This window comes from Chrysemys picta, chromosome 2 (genome assembly GCF_011386835.1).
Source record: "Chrysemys picta bellii isolate R12L10 chromosome 2, ASM1138683v2, whole genome shotgun sequence".
Classification (NCBI taxonomy): Eukaryota; Metazoa; Chordata; order Testudines; family Emydidae; genus Chrysemys; species Chrysemys picta.
Window position 1 is genome coordinate 103,931,343 of NC_088792.1, and position 26,494 is coordinate 103,957,836.

The window sequence follows — 26,494 nt, forward strand, 5'->3', positions numbered from 1 at the left end:
TAGAAAGGTGTCCCACTGTCCCTAATAACGCCGCTACTTGTTGGACTAGCCTTTGCTGTTGGACTTGCTGCTGGATGGCCAACTCCTGCAACATCTCCCGTTGGTGGCTAGTAACCTGTTGCAACACCTGTGCATATTGCTGCTGCTGTTGTGCTACCTGTTTTTGCTGGCTTTCTAGGAGCCATTTCAACACTTGTCCAATTCCATACTGGTGTCTACTAATTTCAGGTAACTAGAACGCTAGGGAAGTCAAGGGAAGAACCTGTACCTCCCTTGGATCTACTCTTTTAGGCCTCTCCTCAGGCCTGAGGTGTTGCCCACATTCTCTACCACCTGTGACATGGTTGGGGGGACCCCATCTAGTGCAGAGTGAGTGCGCCTCGTCTCCCTTAGGGTGTAGGGGCAGGGTGTGCATACCCTGCCTCTATGTCTCCGTAGTCAGAGTCAATATACTCGCCTCTGTTAGCAGGGCAATGAGGCCTAGTGGCCAAAGTCAATGGATTTGCCCCAGTCTGCAGGGCACCAAGGCCTGGGGACCAACGTCACTGCATCTGCATCTGCCCGTTAGCAGGTCAGTGCAGCACAGTGGCCAGAGTCAATAGGTTTTCCCCTCTAATAGGGCAGTAGGGGCTAGTCAATTGATTCGTCTCTGTTCACAGGGCAGTAAGGCTTAGAGGCCAAGTGGCCTCAATCAGAGAAGGGGGCAGCCATGCCCAGAAAGGGGGATGGTGGCAGCCCAGGTAGGGGACCCGGGCCGTCCCTCTCCACTGGACTCCAGCCCAGGGCCCTGGTAGTGGCAGGAGCGCTTGCCACTGAGTCAGTGGGGGTGGTCCAACCGAAACATGCTGACTCAATATTCCGGTTCACTAATTGGGCTGCTTCCTACCGTGGTTCCTGCTGCTGCGGTCTTGGCATCTCGGCTGTTTCTGGGTTCCCTGGTCTATGCTGTCCCCGGCAACTCTGGACTCAGTGGGACCTCCGTGGGTAGCCTGACATCTGCCTGCGTTGTGGCATCTCCAGCTCCCATGACCTCGGGCTTCGGCTGATCCTTGGCTGGAGCCAGCGTCATGCGCCCTTCCTCTCCAGCAGTCAGCCCCAACTGAGCTGAGCTGCTCCCTTTTATACTGGTGCATTTGGAGCATGCCCAGTAGAGTTGAGGGGATGTGGCTTCCTCAGCCCACAATTTAGGCCTAATCCTTCCCCGTTCAGTGCGGAACCCTTCCCCGTTCAGTGCGGGGCGAGTGCACCCCGTCACACCACGTCAGACAACTTAGGACACAGACCTCCGTACATCTGACCCTCCTAGTCTATCCTAACAAGTTTTTCTTAGGTACTGGACATTTATATGTGTAACCAAGAGTTTTATAAGAGCAAATATGAAAAAAATAAACAAGAGATGTGGAAGAGATACAAGTCCCCACAATTCAGGGCATTAGCCACTCTCTTAGTAAAGGGGGTTTGGAGGAAGCCTTCCTTCAGGGCTGGTTATCTCAGATGGTGGTTGTAGGGGTTATGCACATTGTCTGAAGTATATTGGACACTGTTGAAGAGAGATTACTGAATTAGATGAGGTACTGGTCTGATCCAATATTGCAATTCCTATGTTCCTATGTTTCCTGAGAGGCCTTTTCTGTAAAGGTTGTTGGTCCAATATAAACTTGCTGTGAAGTTTGTGCCCCTTTACACCAGGGCGCTGGATCTTGCTCCCATAGCTAGAGGGGAGTTCTACTTTTGGCTTCCATAAAAACAGGATTAGGCCCTAAATTAAACAATGTAGAGACACAGGAAGGAGCAGGAGGAGGAATTATTTAAGCTAGAAATGCTGCTTCTTGCTTATAGATTTTTCCCTCCATTATTGTAATATAACCTCTAGAGCATTATATCTCCAATTAATTATATTGTTGATGATGATGATGGTGGTTTGGAAGCAGGAAGTCTTAACTAAAAGAAGTGATCTTTTAGGAGGGACTTAAAGGAGAAGAGCAAGCTAACTTGATGCACAGAGACAAATGGAAAAAGGAGGGAGGAGTTGGCAAAGCAAAATTTATGAGTTGAAACCATTTTAAATATTATGGTAACCAGGTCAACATGCATTTTAATTGCAAGGATGAAGGGCTAATAATAAGTGAGCACACGGTTCTTTATATTTGCAAGGGGTGTGTTGAATAGCGAGAAGCTAATGATTAGCTTGTCATCAGCTGCAAAAAGCAAATGGCACCTTCCCCATTATTGTGTCACTGATTGATTTATGGAAGTGCCAGATGTTGCTGTACAACTTAGCTAATAACATTAGTTCTCTGGTATGCATCAATGGAGTGTCTGTGAAACTGGCAGAAAAACACTTCATGAATTTTACTGGTATCGACTGACTTCTACACTGGGCTCACAGATCAATCAATGTGTCACTTTGCAGTTCATTGCAGCATATCAAACCTTTCCATAGTTATTGTATACTTGCATACTGATCACTGGACCATAAAACATTGACTAAAAATGTTTTATATTATCTTTACATTCAACACAAAGCACATAGAATCTCCACCCCTCTTGAATCAACTACTAAATCTCTAGAGACAGATAAATGGAAGACTGTCCCTGAAGCTTGGACAAAATCTGATACATTTTGCTGAGTTCAGATGTCCACTGGTTTAATATTGTATTCCTTCCTCCTGAGCCTCAATAGCTGAAACATGGTCACATTTTTTATTCTTTATGCATCATCTCTGACATTAATATGAACTGACTTTAGCAGGTACGATGCCAAGAGGAATGAAAATCAATGTTATCAGCAACAGATGGCCAAGAATCTGTTCAATTTGAAAGGTAAATAGGAGCAGTTTGGAATATTTTGTTTTAATTAAGAGGAAGATATATTCCCCACTTCCTTCAAAATCTGGTCTGTCGGAATGATCTATCGTCACGATGATTTTGTAAGCCAAGAACGAGAATAATAACACACGAAAGCCCTTTCATGTACCATTTGCACTTTAAATGAGAACAGATTATAAAATATTCACAACTTTTTAATCTTTTATTTGAGGCCCATTAACATCCAACTCTAGAGGTCTGGTGTGATTATTGACTTAAAATGCACATTAGCAAGTGGAGAGGGACTTATTGGAAGCAGCCACTGAGTCATTTTTTACTTTATGTTTTGCTTCGTTACAAATATTATTTCCATGGAAGCGTGAGATTACATTATAGGGTTTGGTTAATTATAGTTGTTTTTAATCAGGAAGCATTATAGCCAATACTTTCAAACTTGGTGACCTAACATTAGGCTCCTAAACCCACCTAAATAATTCATCTGATTTTCAATGGTGCTGAACACGGACCTTTCCCACTGAAGTCAAATTAAAATTTTGGCGTAATTATTGAGCTTTCAACTTGAAACACATGGGGACACCCTCAGTTAAAGATGTTTTTGGCCTTCTGAGGTACTGCTGATGTTACTGTACTTCAGCTCCCTGTAGAAAATTCCAGGCCAGTTCCTAGCAGCAGTGGAGCTCCCTGCAAGAGCTCAGTATGTCTGCACAGCCCCAGCTAAATCTCTGGATCTGATAATTACTCGTAACTTTCCTGGCTTATACTCTTCCAACTTTAATGTTGTTCTGCATTCAAAATTAAATTTTAGTGTGTGACTAACTTCCTTTGTTTCACCGGACTGCATTCTCTGATTCACTGGTCCTCATAATCACCACAGCCAGTTAGTCAAGGCATCATTGCTTCATTTGTACAGCTGAAACATGGATTCCAGCTGGCTCCCAGCTGTATAGTTGGCACATTTGCATCTATGAGGTTTGGTCTTTGGCCTTGGTAATATCGAGACAGTTACAGTCTTAGGTATATTTCCTTTGTAACCATTGCATTAGTTCTTTTCATGCCTCTTAAAAAGCCTCATTATCTCACATGCTAAGAAAACAACAAACATTTAATGATGTAATGTGTCCAGATAGTTTACCAGACGGCTAAACAGTGGCCAACTCTGAACTTACCTTGGGGGGGAGAAATGTACAAAAAGTTATCCCAGGAAGTCTCAACTTCTGTGGTCACCTGGATAGTACTTGCCATCAGTGTCACTCTTTGACTACTTAAGCTCTCCTGCTTGATTCGGTACCATTTGAGAAAGACAGATAACCCCGAAAAACAGAAGAGGCCAAATGATTCTGTGGAACACCAGTTAAAAAAAACCTGAGGGAATTATACCCATGGAAGTGATACTAAAATTATAATGGTCATACTTAAATACAAATGTACATTTATAAATAGTTTATAAAGGGTTAATAAATACATCGTGAATGTTTTAATTAATAATTATTAAATTGTAATGAATTGTTAGAGTCCTACAGGTGAATGGCTTCCTTACAGCTGTCTGCAACACCTTCTACTAATGTGCTTATGGATTATTAACAAACAATTTGAACTGCCTTTGATTATTTGCTCTTCTTTATTTGTGGTGTGTGACTGGTCGCCTAAATCAGGCGGTAGTTATTTCTGCTCTCTGATAGGATAACATTAATGTTCATCCATAATGCATGCTACTCATTTCTGTAACATGCTTACAACATCTACTAATCATTTAAAATATTCTATTAATATGAAGTGTGACTGAAATTAGTATAGGGAATCAGTAAAAACTGTATATTCACAAGACAGTTAAGTGCACTGTCTAAAAGGGAATTACAATGAAGACCCTGATTTTGCGAAGGGATCTGTGCAGAAGAGTCCTTGTTCTTGTGGAAAGTCCATTCATTTCTGTAGGACTGTGCACAGATATAAGGGCCTACTCATGCAAATGAGTATCCCAGGTCCTTCAATACTCAGGCCTGGTATTGTGACAGTTCTACATCCTCATAACTGAGGGTAAGGTGTGTCAGGTGATTCTTCCTGCTGCCTTTCCGGTCAGTGACCAATTCCTGTTTTTTCTCCCTTTTGTTTTCGTTTTGGGGCAGCAAGTCAATGTATATGGATCTTATCATCACAGGGATCATGGGTTTTGGCTTGCTTGTGAGTGAATATTGCTTAGCTTACACTTGTACATTTTGCTAGGGCTGTTTAATCTACATCTGCATTTAATAAGTCTCAGCCCCCTTTATGTTAGGCTGGCTAACTGCCTCTCTTCAAATTCTGAAGATCCATTATCTTCCTGGTTGATCTGCAGTCCATTCTCTGATTAGGTTCTCTCATCACTCAGCTGGCTTATACGCAACTTACCCTACTGTAAAAAGATCTCCTTCCTTTTACTTTCTGTGACTAGTCAGATTCCTTCATATGGCTACTCTCTCTGTCTCGTCTTTCCCTTATTATTCCCATTTTCTCTGTGAAAGGTCTAGCATTTTTCCCTCCTTCCTCACAATATGAATATGGAACTCTCAAGAAAAACCTCCCTACAACTCCCTCTAAAAGCCTATTCAGATCTAATTAGTTGTGGTCACTCAGTGGGACTGTAACCAATCAGAAATTTCCAGGTGAAGGGGGGAAAGGATCTTTCCTTGTCCCTCATTAATCTCTCTGGTGTTCAGCAGGTGGGATTCCTGACAGGAGGAAGTGAGAGCTAGATGGACCCTGCTACCAATGACGTATCTACAAATAGAGAGACCTGTTCAAAACACTTAAGTGCAGGATTCCTCTCCATATGAGACACCTTGGGATCATCTTTTGGAATATGTAGCACTAAATGCTTAAAATTTACCAGCTGGCTTGAGTGTTGGAGAGATCCAGAGCAATTATCTACAGTACACCTCTGAGGAAAACTTACTATAAACCACAATTACATTTGATAGCTCAAAAGGTGATCAATTAATTTCTTTGACTCATGATGTAATAGGCAGAAATTCAGTAACCTGGGATTCATTTTAAGTTGTGTGACAGCAGCTGCAGAAGAAGTGTTGATGGCTGTCACATCACTGTCATACACTGTTGTTTCATCTAACGTAAACAGATGTGATTTTAAACTTCCTGCAGTCGCAATCCTGTCACTAAGTGAGTGGCTGTAAAGTAAACAGATGGTGTAGAATTCTGATGCTTCAGAAGGCTATCAGAACACTATTTTTGACACAGTGCAATATCCTCAGCTGGCGTAAATCAGTATAGCTTCAGTGACTTCACTGGAGCTTTGCTAGTTTACATCAGCTGAGGATCTGTCCCTGTATGTTGTACTGAGCCCTGTGCCTTCTCACCACTAAACAATGCGTGTTGTTTATTGTATCTTATCTGCAACTGATTTGATGGTTTTGTTCAGCTTGGAATGAGCAGGAGCGGATTTACCATGAAACAAACCATGCGGTGGCACAGGGCCCCCAAAATGCAGGACAAATATCTGACAACCTGCCCCTGAGTCCCAGCCAGCGGCGCAGCAGGGCTCAGGCAGGCAAGCTGCCTGCATGCTGTGGCCGGTGACCCCACGCCGCTGCCAGGGAGCGGCCAGCTACTGGCACATCTCTGCGTGCCCCTGGCAGGGGGTGGGAGGTGGCTCCGTGCGCTGCCCCCACCCTCAGCAGTACATGGAGACCCGCTGCCCCCCTCCACCCAAGAGGCGCACAGAGACGTGCCAGCAGCAGGGCTAAGGCAGCTCCCTGCCCACTCTGCCTCCCTTCCTCCATGCCACTTTGCTCCTGGAAGGGGCCAGTATATCACTGCGGCCCTTTGGGATGGTGGGGTGTCTGTGCACTGTCCCTGCCCTGAGTGCCGACTCTGCAGTTCCCATTGGCCAGGAACTGCGGCCAATGGGAGCTGTGGGGGGTGACACCTGCGGGCAGGGGTGCACAGAGACCCCTGGCTTCCCCCGCTTAGGAGCCGTTGCCGGAAGGGGGTGTGTGCCGATCGCTTTGGGAGCCATGCCACCCGAGTTAAGCGCCTCCCCCCTGCCTTCCTCCTGCACCCCAACCCTCTGCTCCAGCCCAGAGCCTGCACCCTGCACCCAAACATCCTCCCAGAGCCCGCACACCTCACCCCCTCCCATACCCCAACCCCCTGCCCCAGCCCAGAGCTGCATCCAGCACCCAAACTTCCTTCCAGAGCCCGCACCCCCTCCTGCACCCCAACCCCCTCCCCAATCAAGGAACCTCACTTTATTTTCATTTGCTTCCCATTACTTATAATATAGGAGGGGGATGAAGAAAAAAAGAATGAAAAATGTGGGGGGGGGGGGGGGGGGGGGAGATAAGAGAATATTTTTTTCTTGGCTGGGTCCTGAGTGGGTGCCCTGGAAAATGAAGCTGTGCACAGGGACCCACTAACTCTAAAGCCGCCACTGGGAATGAGCATAGAGCAAATGTTGCCTATTATAGCATAGAGCAAATAGCACAGAGCAGACTTCAGATTCTATCAGCATTCAGTATATTTCCCACTCTTACGTGAAGAACACAAACATTTTTGATATTTTACTGGAATGTTCTGTTTAGGCCATTGTGAGATTTATCTTCACATAAAACTCCCATTGACTTCAATGGGAGTGACACACACAAGGATTACAGGATTGGGCTCTAAGAAATTAGGGAGGCTGAAGAGGAAATCAACGTGATATTATGCGGCTTATTTTGTGATGTGCAAACAATATGAAATAAGTTCAGCATTTGTTTTTTTCAATCAACATTCAGAAAGAAAATGAAATACTCATTGTGGGGAAGCTGGAAGTCTGGGAAGTACTCATGCAAATGTATGTTTGCACAAAAGTTCATGCCAGAATTGATTATGGTAACCATCTTAAAAATCTCCTGTTCAGATCACTTTGTCATCCTATCAGAGAGCAGAAATACAAACACCTGCTGACTTAGATGACCAGGCACACACTACTAGTGAAGAATAGTAAATATTTGAAGATATAATCAAATAGTTTGGACTAGCTGATATATGTTTGCATAAAGCATTCACCAAACAATTTTGAATAAATAGCATATTTGTAAAAAACAAAGCCTGTCTGTAGATAACTCACAAAAAGTAAAAACGGGCTATGTCCATTCACTTATTCACTACAAACAGTTTACCAACTCACGCAAAAGCATGTTCTGTATTAGCACTTTTCCACAAAGCCCAAAATAAACATTTTACGATAGGCCGCATAACATGAATTGTGGAATATGATACATTAATGACAACACACACTCTAAGTTCAGTAATACACAAAAAAACTACAGACCCCATTTATCTCGATGGGATGGTGTCCCTAGCCTCTGCTTGCCAGCAGTTGGGAATGGGCAACAAGGGATGGATCACTTGACGATTACCTGTTCTGGTGATTCCCTCTGAAACACCTGGCAGTGACCACTGTCGAAAGATAGGATATTGGGCTAGATGGACCTTTGGTCTGACCTAGTATGGCCGTTCCTATGACTTCAGCCTGTCCTGTCCTCCTCTGCATTTGATGCGGGATGCTTCCTCCTCCTCCAGGCTGCCTGGATCATCAGGGGGCATTAAGTGCACAGTGGAGAGAGTCTCCCTGCTCTCAGTTCCAGTGTCCAGTGCTACAGCCTCTAAGAGAAGAAAATTGCACAGAAAATCCTGCCCATCCATGCCAGTTTGGGCTGGAGCATGCTCATGCATGCAGATACTCTTTAGCAGCCAGCCTCTAGCAAATCTCTACTAGCCATGTGCAAATGGCAATTTTCAGAGGCTTAGAACTGCCAAATGTGGGTGGATTTTTACAGGGACAGGAGGAAAAAGCATCTCTCTGACCCCAGCCAAATTTAAAGTCTTTACTGCAAAGCATGGGGTGCTAGAGATTATCAATTAAACAGTTGTAAAAAAAGTAACATTGTCAAAATAATCTATTTTCTCCAACCCTGTTCTCAAAAATGACTGAACCAGTGTTGTTGAACTTGTCCAAACTTTCCAAAAATATTCGACCTAAGGCAGACACCCGCTATGGAAAATTTCAGTCCACACAGTTAAAACTTGGGAAAATTATAAGTAACTGAAAACAGAGTCTTACAGTGGAAAACGTTAGGCAACCTTGATTATTCACTGCCCCAAAATGTCATTAATGCAAAGTTAAGTATGACCATGTATTTCCTGAATGTTGAGTGCACCTGTACTTAAATCTCTAAAACCCAGGAAATACAGATTTACAGTACACACAAGCTATGCCACGCAACCTTAACTCTGCCCCCAGAACCAGTGGGGGATATACTGTCAGTATGCTTCAGCTAGGACTGCGCTATAATAAGCAGACATAAGGACTGACAAAGTAAATGTGCCATTTTATGTGCTGTGTTTTTCCCCCCACAGAACTGTATTCTCTTATTGATCTGTATGTACTCCAACTGCCCTTCACTGTGTCAGGGACAGCTGTATTGACTGGTGCGAAGATTATTGCAGCAGGTTGCCACAGCTCGCACCAAAGCTCACACCATGATATGAGGAGAGGTGCATCTGCACCCAAAGGGATCACAGCTGATTCCATACTAGAGCCATACTAGATTCCTTAACACCGACTGTTCCTGTTGTTCAGGACACTGTCACACAACCATCACCCCATTATCCCAAGAGAGTGTGAAACATAGTGATGTGCCTCATCTTATATGGCAGTGAGTTGCTATTTCAGGGCAGTATAATTCCTTGCCATTTGAGAATCTCTGGTAGTCTACCCACAACTTTTAGTTAGGCTATATAGTGTTTTATGTTAGCCATGTAAATGATGATGATGTGTGTATATTGTGGCAAAGTACCTCCTTCTCCTCAGCAGGCTCAGTCCTTTTTAGCCTTGGAGACCCAGGCTTGGGCAAAGCAAATCCTTGTAGGTAGCACAGGGTCTGGCTATTCCTTCCCTCAGTCAGTCCCTTGTGCTTGTTTATCTTCCCTCCTGGGGACAGAGTGCGGCCTTCCTTACTGGAAGGGTTCAGAGCCTTGCTGCTCCTAACTTACTGGCAGCTTCCCTGGTTCTCTCACTCTCTCTCCCCCCACCTTCTACACCGGGGAGGGTTTAAAAAGGTCCCAAGCAGTTGGAGCCAGCTGAACCTAATTAGTTCCCTAGTAACCCCTTGCCCAGCTGAACCTCATTTCCCCATGGTTCTCTCTCTTCAGTGGCTTGGGAGAGGCCTTTTTAACCCCCTGGGACTGATTACTACCCCCCCCCCTTGTAGCTGTTTGTCCTGGGTTTGCCACAATATATACACACACACACACACCATCATTTATCATCATTTACGTGGCTAACATAAAACACTAATATATATATATATATACACACACACACACATACACACAAATGTATATATATTTGGGGGAAAATTTTTAAATAGGGTGGACGAAAGTGATGTCCTGTCCCTTTAAATATTTGAGCACTCCCCTATCCCACTCAGTACAAAGCCTCACTTTCATGTTGGTTTTAGTTTTGCTTCAAGAACAATAAAGGGAGCACAGCAGAGAGCTGTGTTTCTATCTCCTCTGCTGGATCCAAATATAATAGTCAGGAATCTGCTTTCATTTTCTGTCTCTGGTTTTCATCTGAAACAGTTTCCTTAGACACTTGTGCATATAAAAAGATACTGAAAGTAGACACTAAACCATTGTGCTAATTCACACTGCAGTGTGAAAACCAGTACAAACGATGGATTACAGGTACCTGAGTGTGGGATATCAGTATGAAAAAGACTGAGAATTCATGTATGGGGGGTAGCGAACTCAAGTTTTATCATGGTATCCCCCACCCTCAGATCTCCACCCTTCCATTCATGGCTCCATCTTCTAGTAAAAACAATTAATAGGACATACCAGGGGTCTCATATCCCTGTATCCCCAAAATATCACTTCAGCTAGCCTACCAATACTTTTTTGGTAGCCTCCCTGTAAAGCTGCCTCCAAAAATAGAATTTAACACTCAATATCAAAGAGTGATAGCATTGTCAAAGAACAGGCAGAATATACAATTACTGCGTGGTTTTTACAATTCAGCTTTTATCAGTGAATCATTGTTAGCAGCTTGCATTCTTCAGATTTAGCAAGTGCATTTGGTTTTCTGTATGTGGTCCCTGGATGCTTTTCATTCTATACTGCAAAGGCTTTCAAGTGACTTTTATTCATCCAGTGTAGGTTGTTTGATGTGTATGATTCTTATTGGAATAGGTTTTTTGACAGCAGGCTGTTGTTGTTTTTGTCAGACCAACCAAAGAAACTTTACCATGGTGGGGATTAGATTTTCACTCCTCTTAACCAAAAAAAAACCCAAAACCCCCTGAATTTAATGAGCTGAAAAATTGTTAGTCAGCAATGTGTAAACAAATAAAAAAGGAATGGGGCGGGGAGTGCGGGGGAGAGAATAAATTGGGAGAAGGAAAAGGATTAAAATTAGCATTCCAGCCATTTTATTTTCTTTTTTTATGTCCATCTATATACTAACAGAGACTTAAATTTCTATCTTTATTTGCTGGCAATATCCTTTGTTGTAGGAAGGTGAATTCCATTGAATAACAGTGTGTCCCTATAGAAAAGACACTCTCTTCCAGCAGCACAGGTGAAATTTTTAAGGCTTGTGTTCTGTACAAGCAGAGGAGACCACAAAACCAAAACATTAGGCCACAATGTTCAAACTTAGGTTCCTGAAGTTAGACACCTAAATCCATAGTTAGGCGCCTAATTATGTGGTCTGATTTTTTTTTCCCAAGAGATGCTGAGCACCCACAGCTCCCATTGTCTGCTTGTCTGTGGGAGAAATGGGTGTCCTGCACTTCTGAAAAATCAGATCACTTTTATTTAAGCACTGAAATGTGAATTTAAATGCCTAACTTTAGCCACCTAAATTTGAACATTGTTTATGCAGATCTGACATAGCGAAGGGACAAAATTACTGTTCAAAGCTTCCACTGAAGGGTATCTGTATTAATTCAAAAACTGTGCACAGAAATGTGCTAACAATGAAGAGCACTATTTGTAGGTCTACCAAACACACAACTAGCATTGGAAGTAGCTTACCACTGTCCAAAGAAGGAGATAAGGGTGTTGTGCTATCTGGAGTGGCTCACTACTGAGTGCTTACCTCAGGGCAGATTGTCAGAAAACAAGAGCACCAACTGGTAGTATATTCTATAATTAGATTTCACTAAGCCAGCACCACATGTGAACTCTGGGATCACTATCCCAGTCTTACCACAGAGTCACAAACAGTCCCCTTAGGCCCCAGCCTGTTATGCCACCCAGACAAACTGGACTTTGTGATAAAAGGTCCCTTCAACCAAAAATCACACATCAGGTTTCTCCTAGTCCCAAGAGACCAGTCACTTACCCCAAATCAATTGGTACTCTGGACCTTACACCAAAGACAATGCTGGCAGCCAATTCTGTAGTAAACTAACTACAAGTTTATTAGCTAAGAACAAAAAATGAGAGTTATTGAGAGTTTAAAGCAGGTAAAATAGATGTACAGGTGAATCACAGTTTGTAACTCCAAATGGTAGCAGTGATATAATAAACTGCCAGTTTCCCAAAAGTCTTTCAAGGTACCCAAATTGTCTCTAGGGATCTCTGCTTTGCGTCTGGTACACTTCCCTGTAAAAGGTTGGTTTTCTGTCTGAGAAACTGTCAGAGATAAAGGATCTTTCTTTGAATTCATATTTATGGTATCTTCACACAAAAAGCAAGCTGACTGTGTCTCTACCCATGTAGGTTTTTCCTTTGATGATGGTGAGTGAGGAATGCACTTTAGTCTTTTGACCTCCAGTCATCATCACAATGGCCATTTGCTTTGGAATTAGCACCCTTTCTGATATATTCGGTAATTAGCATTTCACAAGATTTCTTTGGGTTATTGAGTTACATGGGCATATACAATGTAAATGTTTTATTACATTATAACGGAAACAGATAAGTGAAAACAATACGAGTAACATTCCAGTAGCTTTCATGAAGTTTAAAACGTTACTCTCTTGGATCTACACTAATACACGAGTGAATCGGCCTATGGCCCTGATCTGACCTGGTCTGCCAGGGTCACATACCACTCCTGCTGTCACTGTGAATGGCGCTAGGAACAGAAATGCACATATGTCAGTCTGATGGCCCCCAATCTGGAATTATTCCAGGTTTTCCATCACTGTCAGTGAGAGTGGGGTTTGTCCTTTGCTTTATGTTCTGTTGCTCCCATTTTATTTTACTCCCCAAAGATGTGGCACTTGGAGACGAGAGAGGTGAGGGGCTTAGAGAATGGTTGTATCTATTTTATTGGTCTCCTAGCAATCTTTTAACACTTACAACCATTAGAAATATTTGCTGTATTTGTGTTGGATAGGTAGGTAAACTGGTTTGAACTATGTAGAATTCTTTCTTAGACAAGTTGTATTTTTTCACCACTAAGTAAAATGGACTTTAGTATATTAGTAAAGAAATGATTACAAATAAATATAATATGGCATATAATAAAAATTGCTAATTACCATAGCTGTGAAAAGACAAACCTGCTCACTTATCTCAGGATAAAAAAAGTCCACAGGAAAGCTCAGTAACTTGCAAGTAATAACAGGAAAGATGCTAATACCAAAAAGCTCAGACCTGACTAACTGAAGGCATAAGCAAGAGAGACACATACAATACAGCATGGAAGCGTTCTGTGAATGCACTTTGAATATCAACGGTACCTCCTTTTCTGTGATTTTTTTTTCATGCCCCTAGCTGACCATAGCAAAATGAACTGCAGTCTGACACTGTTTCTGAGGAGCCTAGATAAGCACCAGTGGATCCTTTACCAGAGTATTACAAGAGATGCAAACAGAGGGATATTTTCTCAGAATTTTAATCAATGATTGTTGTATTCCACATGCTTCAATGCACTCTCAACGCTGTAAATAGGCTGGCTGCCTTTTGTGGGGGTCTGATAGAACATCCCCGTTCTTATCCTGATTTGCTGGCTATGTTACTATAAAGAACCCTTCCTAAAATTATGTTGCAAATGAACAGGCATCAGTTCAGCTGCACTTAAAAAGGAAGTGCCAAAATAAAATAAAGTAGGCCATGAGCAAGTTCAGTGGGATGCCTGTCAAGGATGGCCTATTTTTTTTTTTTTAAGTGTGGCATAAAAAGGTAACACTACCCTCCTGGCAATGACCATGTGTCTCTGTTATAGCAGGAGACCAACAATGCCTAATGACTGGTAAATAAACAGTTTGCTCCATCTGCTGCTTTGAAGATATATTAAAGAAGCTGTTATAAATTCTGGAATTCTGGATAAAAATTATCTGCACACATGAGGGTTCTTCTGAGGGAGAGCCAGTTTGGGGAAAGGGAGGAGATACACTGCCTGAGCAAAGTTGTCAGGCGACATTATTCCGCTATAAGTCATAATGGTTCTGGGCAGTCACAGAAGCAGAGTGTTCACAGGAGATTTGATACACTGAAGGAAGTTTAGACTGTACTCTCCAAAGCACCCTCCTCCCAGCACTTCCAGGGGGAGAGAGAGAGACCATGGCCCTATTCTTGCCGCTCTCTCATACATGCCCTCTTAGCTCTGCTAGCAGAAACTTCAATTAGCACACCTAGCTATATTAAAGTTTCTCTTTTGTGGGTACTCCGAGGTGCAAAGGAGCTTCTCGTTCTTTACCTAGAAGATCAACTCAGAATCAGCCTAATATGGCCCCCAAAATCAAGATGTGTGGCAAAATCACTGATCTGCTCAATGTGACTTCCAGGTGAGAGGTCTGACCTTGTCTGACAGACAGAGGAAAGGGGACTAGTTGTTTTGGAGTTGAGCTCCAGTGGTGATGCTAAGATCTATTTCACCTAGTGCCTTCCATGTGTTCCCTTTCTATTACTGCGACTTGGAAAATAGAGCAAAAATACTGGAGTTAATTGTGAAAAAAAAGCTGCTACATTTTTGTTGGGTTTAGAGAAAGGCATGCAGCAAAATACTTGTATTTCTAGAAGAGCTATGGATGTGTTAAAAAAACATGATAGGATTAATCAGTAACATCACAACTAGTTACCCAAAGGCTATGTTCTAGCTTGGGGCCTTGAAGAGCATTGGTCTGAAGGTAGATCCCATTTGCCATATTCTGACCTAAGGGCTATCTATGCCTAAAAATATCTTATTTGGTATGAACAACTAAGGAATGTGTTCAAGATATTTAGTGAAGTGAATGTCACTATACAATGTCCTTTGGGCAGAATATTGCTTTCCAGCAGTGAGTCACTTGCCGAAATAACATGCACAGTAAACTATTGTCCTTTAAATTGAAGTACTATCAGATGTGCAGTATAATGCAGATAGTATTAATCTACTTTAATCATCCTTCAAGTGCACAATACACTAATTGTGCCCATTCAGGAATATTTTTCCTGTTTAATTTAATAACAGGTTGTGTCACACATTAATTAAAATGTTATACAGATATTTAAACAGACTAATCGATTTCTGTGTTTGGTTGTCGCAGTGTAACATGTAGTCTTCTGAACAGTACCCACAAAACTCAATAGGAAAAGCTCTGTATTGCACCATAAAATGCAATGCATTTCTCAGTACCTAAATATACATATTTTAATCTGGATATACAGCCAAATTCCACACTGACTTACTCTGTGTATAATATAGGGTGTATAAAAAGCGACAGAGTCCTGTGGGACTAACAGACGTATTGGAGCATAAGCTTTCATGGGTGCATACCCACTTCGTCAGATGAATGTAGTGGAAATTTCCAGAGGCAGGTATAAATATGCAGGCAAGAATCAGTCTGGAGATAACGAGGTTAGTTCAATCAGGGAGGATGAGGCCCTCTTCTAGCAGGTGAGGTGTGAACACCAAGGGAGGAGAAACTGCTTTAGTAGTTGGCTAGCCATTCACAGTCTTTGTTTAATCCTGAGCTGAGGTGTCAAATTTGCAAATGAACTGAAGCTCAGCAGTTTTTCTTTGAATATTGGTCCTGAAGTTGAATATAGGGTGTATAACTGAAGAAAATTTGTCCCAGTTTCTCTAAATTCAGATAACCAAGTATGTACATGTTCACCCTAGTATCTGAGCAAACAGTTCTGATTTACTTCCTCCTTTCTACCCTGCTCATTAAGATTTGATGTAATGAAGCAGTCGACACCGTTGCATCGTGTTCATTAGATATCAAACCCTAAATGCCAACCATTAAAGTAAGCACTCCCCAAAAAAATGATATAAACAAATAATGGAAGCTTGGACCAAACATTTTCTCTTATGGATAGAACTTTTAGCGACCAAGATGACATTTCCATTTAGTGTATTGTATTTGGCTGACACATGGCCATAGTACATTGGATCTGTGCTATCAAGATAGAGAAGTGCAGCCCTCCATGTATACTGGGACGCTCACTCATCTGCAGTTCGCTCCTCTGAATCACTTTGTTGGATTCCCTTTAATTTGTCCAAAAAATTTTCTCCAACATTTCCCATGGTTGGTGAAGGTAGAGGGGAGCTATAGAAGAAATGATTTTGGTGAAGTAAGGGATTGTTTCCCTGGATCCTGATAGGCATGGGCAACTCCCAGTTGTGAACATGTGGTAGACACATAATGCTGCAGTAAACAACCATCATACTTCTCGACTCTTAATGGCAATTATAAACCAAATCCTTTTTACTCATTTCAGTGGCCATATTCCTTGGCTCCTAAGGACAAAGATCTGAGCTTTGTTTGGGGTTGAGAATATGTTTCAGGTGTCTGGGCACTATGCACCAAACTCTGGGTCTCTTCACTTTTGCTCCTAAAATAGGTGCATAATAATTTGATCAGAGTGACAGTACTTCTTTGTGTTACAGTGCTGGCAGGTAGTGTGGCCTTTCAAAATTCTCACAGATCCTCCTTCACAGATGACACATGCCAGAAGCATAAATACTCCAAGCAGAGGAGGTTGCATGGCTCCTGAAAATAGATCAGGGGGTTCTGGCCCTGGTTCTAATCTAAGACCAGCACATAAGCATATCTTACATTCCATCAAAGTCAATGGGTGTTAAACACAGGCTTAAAAGTTAAGCAAGTGCTTTTTCTGAATCCGGGTCCTCTGTGCTGAAAGAAGTAGACCCATAAACGTTCACCCCAGAATTCCGCTCCATGGCTCAATGTCCCCAGTTTTGAAGAAGCAAGATGTGGGGTATAATAGTTGTGTCCCCCAGTTCCCTGCTTGATCATGGTTCCATGGATGCGTGCGAGTATCCTGGAACCAGAACTCTAGTTGCTAAAATGGGAGAGTGAAGGTAAGTAGAACATGACAGGAATGTTCTAAAAAGAAAAGGAATGAACAGAAAAGCTCACTCATGCTTATACTTCTTACATGCTGCTTTTATTTTCATGGAGAAAAATGGTTATTAAGTCAAATGAATATAAAGTAGAAGAAGAAATACAAATAATGCCTCTCTTCTACGTCAGTCGCGAATGGGTTTTAATACTCGTAGTTTCTATAGAAACTCAATTTTGAAATATTAGTTCTGTTGTGCTTAAAGATAATATGTTAAACATTTTCTATATACTAGATATAAAAAGGAGAAGTATTCTACCCCTAAGAAAATATGGTGTGTAATAAAATACATTGTTTGATCACAATATTCTCATGCTTATTCTGATCATTGGATGGGATATGTGTATGTAGGTATGTCTATATGTATGTAAACCTGTGTGTATCTTTTTCATATTTTTAATTGCCTGACAGATATTTCCAGGACTGATTCTCTCAGACATAAAGCCTGCCAAAAGAATGAAGTTCAAAACAGTCTGCTACCTGCTGGTCCAGCTCATGCATTGTCGTAAGATGTTCAAAGCCGAGATACCTTTCTCCAATGTCATGACATGTGAGGATGATGATAAGGTAATTAATAAGGTTTCTCTGAGGTCCTTGAATGTGTGCTTTTAAAATGTCCGTTGCTCCATGTTGTCTCACAAACTAAACCAAAACAGGTTATTACTACATAAGTGCTGTCAATATAATAAACCCTTGTCTAGAAAAAATTCCCCATCGTTGCTAATATGGTTTTTGCTCAGTAGGTAATAGCAGCTTTAATCCTGAGGCAGCCACAGGTGCCTTATCTGTACATTTCAAGCACCAGGTAAATTAGAGCATAGTAAATTGACTTGGCTTTTGAAAAGGCAAATGGCACCAGGCATCCTGTCTGTGCTAGGGATCCCAGTGTTCCCACTAGTCCTGGAGCTGAACTGCTAGCAATGATGAGAAACTTTTGCAGAATTTCCCCAGTATAGACAAAGCTTAAGTGTAGCAGATTTCAGGTGCAGAGTCCCCCATACAAGTGCGTGCACACACATCTCACAAGTGGCTACCATCTGGGACTTGTCCTTCAGAAAAGAGTCCCTGAGGCCATTGCAGAAATTTCAAAAAGCTGTTTTGCAAATCCCTGGAGTCCTCCACAGTTTTCAGCTGATAGCACTGTACATTCAGTAGCATACAGAAAGTAAGTATATTTGTATGCCTATATATTTCTATATGAAAATGTGAATGGTAACCATGAATCATAAAGCTGATTTGGTGTTAAAACCAAAAGATTGGAAAAGTTGTCAGATCATTTATTTTGCCAGTAGGTGGCAATGTTACATAGTTTACTGCTTGTATGTCAACTGCTGTAGAACAGGAAGGTCATTCATTGGGATTTGAACTATGTCTTGGACTGTCTCTGATATAAACAAGATACATTTTGAAAAACGTCAAATCTGTCTTTATGGCAGTATTAGAACTTTCCTGTTCGTGAAAATTTTGTTTCTCCCAGTACTGACAGAAACACAAAAATTAAAAAAGCAGCTCTTTTTGGTTTAAATCTCTTATTGCGGCCTTTATTTACCATTTATAGAAATAGCGTAACTCACATAGTAACTCACACATGACATCATTGCTCTGAATTACATCTTTTAAACGTCTTTGAGTATTTTGAAAAATCTGTTTATTCTATAAAAGTTATGTGACAATTTAGTCTTTTTTTGTGTGTGCATGTATACATAGTATACATACAAAACCTATAGTATGTTAGGGAACTGGCTTAAATTCCCCACAGTCAGAACATTCAAAGTCACTGCTATAATGTTATATTTAACTAACCTAGTTGTGTGTCAAGTGTTTGCAACTCGTATGGGACTCTTATCTCAGGGAACATGATGTAAAAGGTTAATTTATACAAACCAACCTGCTCTCCAGGCTTCCTTCAGAGATCATTATTCCTTAAATTATGAAAGCCATATACAGCTCAAAACTCTTTGAAGCTGGCCCAGTATTATCTGCATCTGTGCTACAATAAAGTTAAAAAAACTCTCTGACAAAATACTTTACCTTGCAAAAACTTGAGACATCATGAAAGTCTGTAACATGAAAAAAGAGGTAAAATGCATGTTAGAAAATAAATGAAAAAGTAGGTATATGTGCACAGTAGCTGATTTTATGGGCTAATAGCTCACTCCATTTTAATTCTCTTCAACAGAAAACTCAAACAAAATCTAGGTCACTTAATTGAAAAAACAGCCTGCAAAATTTAGTTTAGAAAGCAAAACTATTAGGCACCAAAATATAAGCATCTGAAATGACGCATCTATTTGTAGGTGTTAACCGGAATTTTAACTACATGTTAACATAGTGGCCCTTCAGATTACATGCTTATTCAATATATTAAGCTCAAAAGGCAAAACTCAAGTAGGTATTTTAGCTGTGTCATAAGCATTTAGCACCAATACTATAGTGTAAATATGAGAACAAGAAAACAGTGAGAGAACTGAAAAGATATTTTATTTATGCTTTGGACTCTCTTCCAGTACTTATCAGGGACCACTCCTGAACCAATCCACTGGTCTGTAGTATTTCCTGACTGATCACTAGCTTCATATATCTACTTTACAGGGAAGTCTGCTTATGTGTGTTAGGCTTGGTCCACACTGGGGCGGGGGATCGCAGCTTCAGCTACGAGAATAGCATAGCTGAAGTCGACGTTTCCTAGATCGAACTAAGTTTACTTACTGCGGGTCCACATGGCGCAGGCAAGCTCCCCCGTCGACAGCAGTTCCTCCTCTCGGCGAGCAGGAGTTCCGCAGTAAACGGGGGAGCGCTTCTGGGATCGATTTATCGCGTCCAGATGAGACGCGATAAATCGATCCCAGAAGATCGATCTCTACCCGCCGAATCAGGCGGGTAGTGTGGACCTAGCCTTAGTAAACTAGATGCTGACCTGTGTTTGTTTGTGCGTTGTGTTTCGTTTTGATTTTAAGAAGAGCTGCCCCTCCTGTTTCACACACAGTAAGAAAAGAAACATCTTTTCATTCTCCATACATTTAGCTGGTCACCTTTGTCCCCTGAGCTGTGACTTTGAAAGGGAATTGTAAAATCTCAGAGATATTTTCTAGGTATATAGCCTTTTAAAAAGTGGGCTATTAAACATTGACAGCACTGCACTGAGACCTTGTAACAAGTTTCTAATAGTGACAGGAAAGATTATTCTTATTATATCCTAGGTGGTAGACATCTGGGTTTTTTTCCCAAGCTGATTAGTCATAACCTAATGTATTAAATGGCCTTCCCTGACACCTACAAATGTTTCATAAAGGAAATATGTTTCTGACTATGTAGAAACAGGTTGAGCCCTTCTGTATAGGCGTGACAGGAGCACAGCCAGGCCAGACTTGAGTGGCGCAGTCATCCCATGCATCAGGTCGCAACACCTGGAGCAGGGAGCCAGGCCCAGGCTTGCAGGACAGCAGCCACAGGAGTGAGTAACGCAAGAGAAATGGTAACAGAGAAAATATAATTAGAAGGGAATCCCTTCATTATCCCTGTATTTGTGGCTAAACTTCTGGTGTAAAATTATTCAAAGTCTTATGCTGTGGATGTGGAGAAGGTGAAGAAAAATTGCTTTGCAAATACTATCCCATCCATATCGTCCTGAACAGCAGAATTGTTCAGAGGCATGGACAGTCTAGGTTAATTTGAGTTGTCTCCGCTAAGCCACAGAATTGAGTTTTTCTCATTTGTGATCAATTTTCTTGTTACCTCGCTGATCAAGTCACCCTGATCTGGGATGAGCTGGCTTTCTCCACAGGGGCAGATTAGAGTGCTGTCAAGGACAATATGTAGAGGGATTTTTAAGGATGAGGAGTGAAATCATGGCCCCACTGAAGTCAAAGGGAGTTTTGCCATGGAGTTTAGTGGGGCCAGGATTTTACCTGAGAAATTGTAGCTAATTTGTAATTAGACTGTAACTTGACAGGAGCAAGGACTATGTCTTTTCATGTATTTGTCTACAAATTTGTATTTGCTTAGCTGAACAGATTCCTGATGCTGACTGGGGACTTGGCAATACAAATGATGAGATATTTTCAGTCACGGATAATGTTATTGCAGTGAATAGCTGTCATCCTCTTGTTTTCTTTTCTGCTGCAGAGAAGAGCATTAAGAACAGCCTCTGAAAAACTCAGGAATCGTTCCTCTTTTTCTACGAATGTGGTATACACCACCCCAGGAACTCGAGTAAACAGATACATCAGCCGTTTGATAGAGGCCCGGCAAACTGAGTCCGAGATGGCTGACTTGAATTTCATTACCCTCAAGTATAAACAAATTGAACGTGAGCATAAAGTAAGTGAGAATTTGAATAAGTTCACTGACCAAAGATAATTGGACAGATGGAGTTGCACCTTCGTAGACAAGGTCCAAATTTTGCTCATTATCTTTAAACAATATTACAAGGCCTGACACCTCGCTCCTGCAGAAATCCAGAGGATGGGGCTAAAGAGGAGAAAATCCCAGTGATGATTCCTTTGTGGATTTCCTCCCCTGTCATTCCATTGGGACCATGGGGATTGTATTTCCTGCCCGTAATAGGCTGCAGGGCCCATACGTAGGGACATATGCGGGAGGCTCAGGATCCATGCAGAGGCAGAGGTTCAGTGGTTCCTTATAGTAGCCTACTCCGTATAAAAAGGCCACATTATCTTTTCTGGAGAATTTCTGTAAAGCTGGAGCCAGGGGTTGATGTTCATCTCTCCTGGACCCAGCCCTGGCCTACCTAGTCTTAACTCACATGTTTCAGAGTAACAGCCGTGTTAGTCTGTATCTGCAAAAAGAAGAACAGGAGTACTTGTGGCACCTTAGAGACTAACAAATTTATTAGAGCATAAGCTTTCGTGGACTACAGCCCACTTCTTCGGATGCATATAGAATGGAACATATATTGAGGAGATATATATACACACATACATGTATGTGTATGCTCTCTGTATGTGTGTATATATATCTCCTCAATATATGTTCCATTCTATATGCATCAGAAGAAGTGGGCTGTAGTCCACGAAAGCTTATGCTCTAATAAATTTGTTAGTCTCTAAGGTGCCACAAGTACTCCTGTTCTTCTTTTAACTCACATGGTTATTTTTTTCTTTTAAGTGAAGGAAGGCAGAAGTGGTCTGATTTTAGACTAATGTAGTAGTAGCCCTTTTTTTCCCCCTCAGATGTAAGCCATACAGTCAAGGGTACGTTGTCACCTCTGATCAGTGTCCCACACACAAAACTGAATTTTTATCCGTTAATATTCATTTCAAGATGCCACAGATTAATCATTTAATTTTCATTCTTTAAAAAGCAAACAAGCCCTTCCTGTATAGTTGTAAAAAAGAGTGAGGTTTATCAGTGAAAATGGAACAGCTCTTTTGGGGGGTAAAGGTATATGGAATCTTGTGAAAATATATGTTTAGAGCTTTTAAAAAAGACATTTTGTTTAGCTGGTGATTTTGTGTGGTTTACAGCAGAAAGCATCTGCAAAGCTGCCCTAAAGAAGGAGCCCAAGGATTCCACTGGAGAGAAGGGAATCCTCGAATCATGTAAAGCCATTTTAGCCAGCTCTGTGCCTCCCACTCCCTCGCTTCCATGTAGAAGGAGTAGACACTGTAAAGACAAGAGATGGGGTGGGGGGCGGGGTGGACAACAAAAATCCATAGAAAGAGCTTCAAAGTTCTATTAATTTGGGAAGAAGAAGAAAAAAGCAATGGTTTGTAAATTCCAAAACCTGGAACTTTTGGGGGCTAAACCCCAGGAGATGAGCCCTGCCCCTAAGAATTCCACAGAAGACAACCCCTAAGCTGTTTGTGAAGTGCATTATAGCAGGGCTGTCACCTGTGCACTTTCAAAGTGCACTTACATCTTACAGACTCATAGGGTTTGAGCATGTGGGACCCTAGACTCAGCCTCTGCACACTTTACAATGGTGCACATGCAGTCTTATGTAGCTGCATACTTTCTAAGCTTAGCACCACATACCAATCTCAGTTACACTGGTGTAAATCCTGAATAACTCTGAGTGACATGAGTTCAGGTTTGTGCTGGTGAAACTGAGATCGTAATCTGGCACTTAATGAGAAACATATTCAAATTCTTCTTTACCTGTGCAGCATACTGGTTTCTCAGACCAAACCAAGGATTCACTCACATCTCTCAATAAGAGGTATTTCCATGCCACAAGTCAGTGTTCTTCCCTCAACTGTTTCAGTTGAAGGGCTGTTTGAAAGCAGCAAAGATTTTTCTTAATAATGGGAAAAGTCTATTTTTTCCTCCCCATTCTGCCACAAAGTAGCTGAACTCTTTTTGCTCAATCTTTCAAAAAACCAATTCACCTCTGGGCTGAGGTCAAAGCTGAATAATTGCAGACTGAAAGGTGAATGTTTGGGAAAGATATGGGGTACAGAAACAGAGGGTGAGAAAGGAAAGTGGCATGCAGCCTTAACTACATCAGATACTGAATAATAACATTTAAAGTGTCGGGGGTAACTGCGTTAGTCTGAATCTGTAAAAAACAACAGAGAGTCCTGTAAAAACAACAAGGAGTCTGGTGGCACCTTAAAGACTAACAGATTTATTTGGGCATAAGCTTCCGTGGGTAAAAACCTCACTTCTTCAGATGCAGAGAGTCCTGTGGCACCTTTAAGACTAACAGACATATTGGAGCATAAGCTTTTGTGGGTAGATACCCCTTTCGTCAGACGCATGTAATGGAAATTTCCAGAGGCAGGTATAAATATGCAGGCAAGATTCAGTCTGGAGATAACGAGGTTAGTTCAATCAGGAAGGGTGAGGTGCTCTGCTAGCAGTTGAGGTGTGAACACCAAGGGAGGAGAAACTGCTTTTGTAGTTGGCTAGCCATTCACAGGCTTTGTTTAATCCTGATCTGATGGTGTCAAATTTGCAAATGAACTGAAGCTCAGCAGTTTCTCTTTGGAGTCTGGTCCTGAAGGTTTTTTTGCTGTAGGATGGCTACCTTTACATATATATAACATTTAAAGATATTTTCTGGGTGTGAATTAAAACACGTTCATTGCTACATTTGTAAATATGTGGAAATATAGCAGCACACTCTATTTTAAACCACAGTTGTTCCTAGTTTAGAGTCAGAAGATATGGTATAGATGCCTCACTAACTGTCTTTGTGCATCTCTTCTCATTCACAGTACCACCAGCTTCAGGATGAATACTTCACCAGTGCTGTAGTTCTTTCACTAATTCTAGCTGCCTTATTTGGCCTTGTCTACCTTCTAATAATCCCACAGTAAGTATCTCTTGCTATTTAAATTCAAAGCACAGCATTTTCAAGGATCTTGTACACAGATTCAAACATTAGCTGCTCTGGAGCGAGAACTGAAGCACATACTACTAGATCCTGTAACTCAGCAGGGAAAATGAGACCACAAACAACAAAAGGCATTTGAAGGGATATTTTGAAAGTATACAGACAAGGTTGGTAAACTTTGAATTCAGTGGTAAAACAGTAAATCCAAACTCCAGCCTTGTCCCTTCCACCTGTCTACAAAATCACCATATAATTATTTTTAGCTGGCTTGTTTCAAAACAAATGCTTCAGTGCTCATCTTTGGGGTTTTTTTTCACATTGCCAGCATCCTACCTCTGATGCTCAACCCCTTTAATAACGAACAAATTAGTAAAGTATGCATGCAGAAGAAGAATACAGTAGAAACTTGCTAAATGGGACATTGCTTATGTAACCCTTCTGCCCATCTCAGCTCTTAATAACTTTAGCTCTTTTGTGATTTCAGCTCTTAGTGATTTCAGCTCATAGTAGGGGAGCCCCAGCGCTGGTGCACCATTGGCCCAAAGTGAATTCAGCTCAGCAGCCTGTAACTAGACTCCTAATGGAATCAAAGTTAGCTCTGACATTCACCAGTGGAGAGAGGAGGTGGTGTAATTGGTGGTTCAAGCCCTCAAAGGGGGCCCATACCATCAGGTACAAATACCTGTCCCCATCCTCTCTCAATTCACTGGGTTTTGTAACCCATACCCCTGGTCAAGCAAGTGCTACTTAGGTAATGGGAGTCCTTCTGTCATACAACAGTTCCACTGGCCTTGATTCACAGAATCAGGGTAACAAAACTTTATTCTTCCTGCCCCAATAACAGAGAAACTGGGGATCCCACACCAGCCAAAGTAACCACTTTGAGTTGCTGTTGTTTCATGCCAGGCGGGTAGATGTGCCTATGCAAACCAGATCAGCCCCTGGAGTTCTTTTCCACACTCGCCATAATTCACCACCAGATGTCAGGGTACAGCTCATCCTGACTCTGCTTACACTTAGATAATTCACACACACAAAATGTTGATCTCTCCCCAATTCTCAGCAAAGGTTTACTAGCAGAGCAGCACTGTAGCGAGGTCTCATATTACGAATACTTTTAACTTTTAGAATATTTACTAGTTTTCTATGAAGTCTTATCATAAGTATTTAAAACTAAGCTGCACTGGAGAAATAACAGAGCCAGGAATATTTTGTGATGTAGTATCTTATTTTTTGATTGTACGTTTGCTTATTGGCTAATTCATATAATTCAGTAATTAGCACTGAGTCTCATGAATTGATTCTAACTGGTAAAGAAGCAGACATCAGAATCAAGTTTCCATGGGGTTATTATAGTCAGCAAGTGGGGACTTGGGCAGTTCCTTTGAAGGTTGTGACAAAAATCACAGCCCACATTGCAAAACTTGGAAAAAGCAAATTCTTGCTAGGAAAGTCCTGATCTCCCTTGCCCACAACACTTTTGACTTGGAAATGCTATTTAAATGGCCAAAAGCCACATGTGATGATGAAGGAGATTCTGGCCAGTAGAGACAAAGACAGGCTGAAGGATGTAGGTCATGTTATTGCAACAGGAGCGAAAATATAACAAAGCAACAAAAAGTTTGACGACTCTGACGAGAGAAATATTACCAGAGGGAACGTGCAATGACAACAACAAAATCCTTCATATTATTTCTCCGTGTTAAAAGCCAGACTCTGGTCAGTCATTGCATGAGCACATAAAGGGGAAGGAACCTTTGCTCACTGTGCAGTCTATTAAAGGTTTGTGACATTCCCCAGGATACAACCTGGATTCTTGGGCAGCTGTGCCCCTCAGTTCTCTGCTCTCACACAGCCTCCAGCATATAAATTTACCCTCAGTTATACTGCAAGAATGCTTCAATCAGCCAGCCTGCCACTCTTGAAATGTACAGCAGAGCGACACCAGCAAATTCCCAGTCCCTGACTTTCCCCCAGAAGTGTGCGTCTTCTACTGCCCAGCACAGTACAAGCTCATAT

General features: G+C 41.7%; 1 protein-coding gene across 2 annotated transcripts in view; it reads left to right on the forward strand.

The window, feature by feature from the left end:
* The window catches only part of ADCY1 (adenylate cyclase 1), a 216,570-nt gene that overhangs the window by 150,074 nt on the left and 40,002 nt on the right, over positions 1-26,494 (forward strand). For both annotated transcript variants that reach the window (XR_006172716.2, XM_005300390.5), the window contains exons 8-10: positions 17,587-17,742; positions 21,301-21,495; positions 24,357-24,454. Coding sequence is in view for 1 of the 2 variants with exons in the window: in XM_005300390.5 (XP_005300447.2) it covers positions 17,587-17,742; positions 21,301-21,495; positions 24,357-24,454 (449 nt within the window). In the remaining variant the exon portion in view is untranslated. The remainder of the gene's footprint in view (positions 1-17,586; positions 17,743-21,300; positions 21,496-24,356; positions 24,455-26,494) is intronic.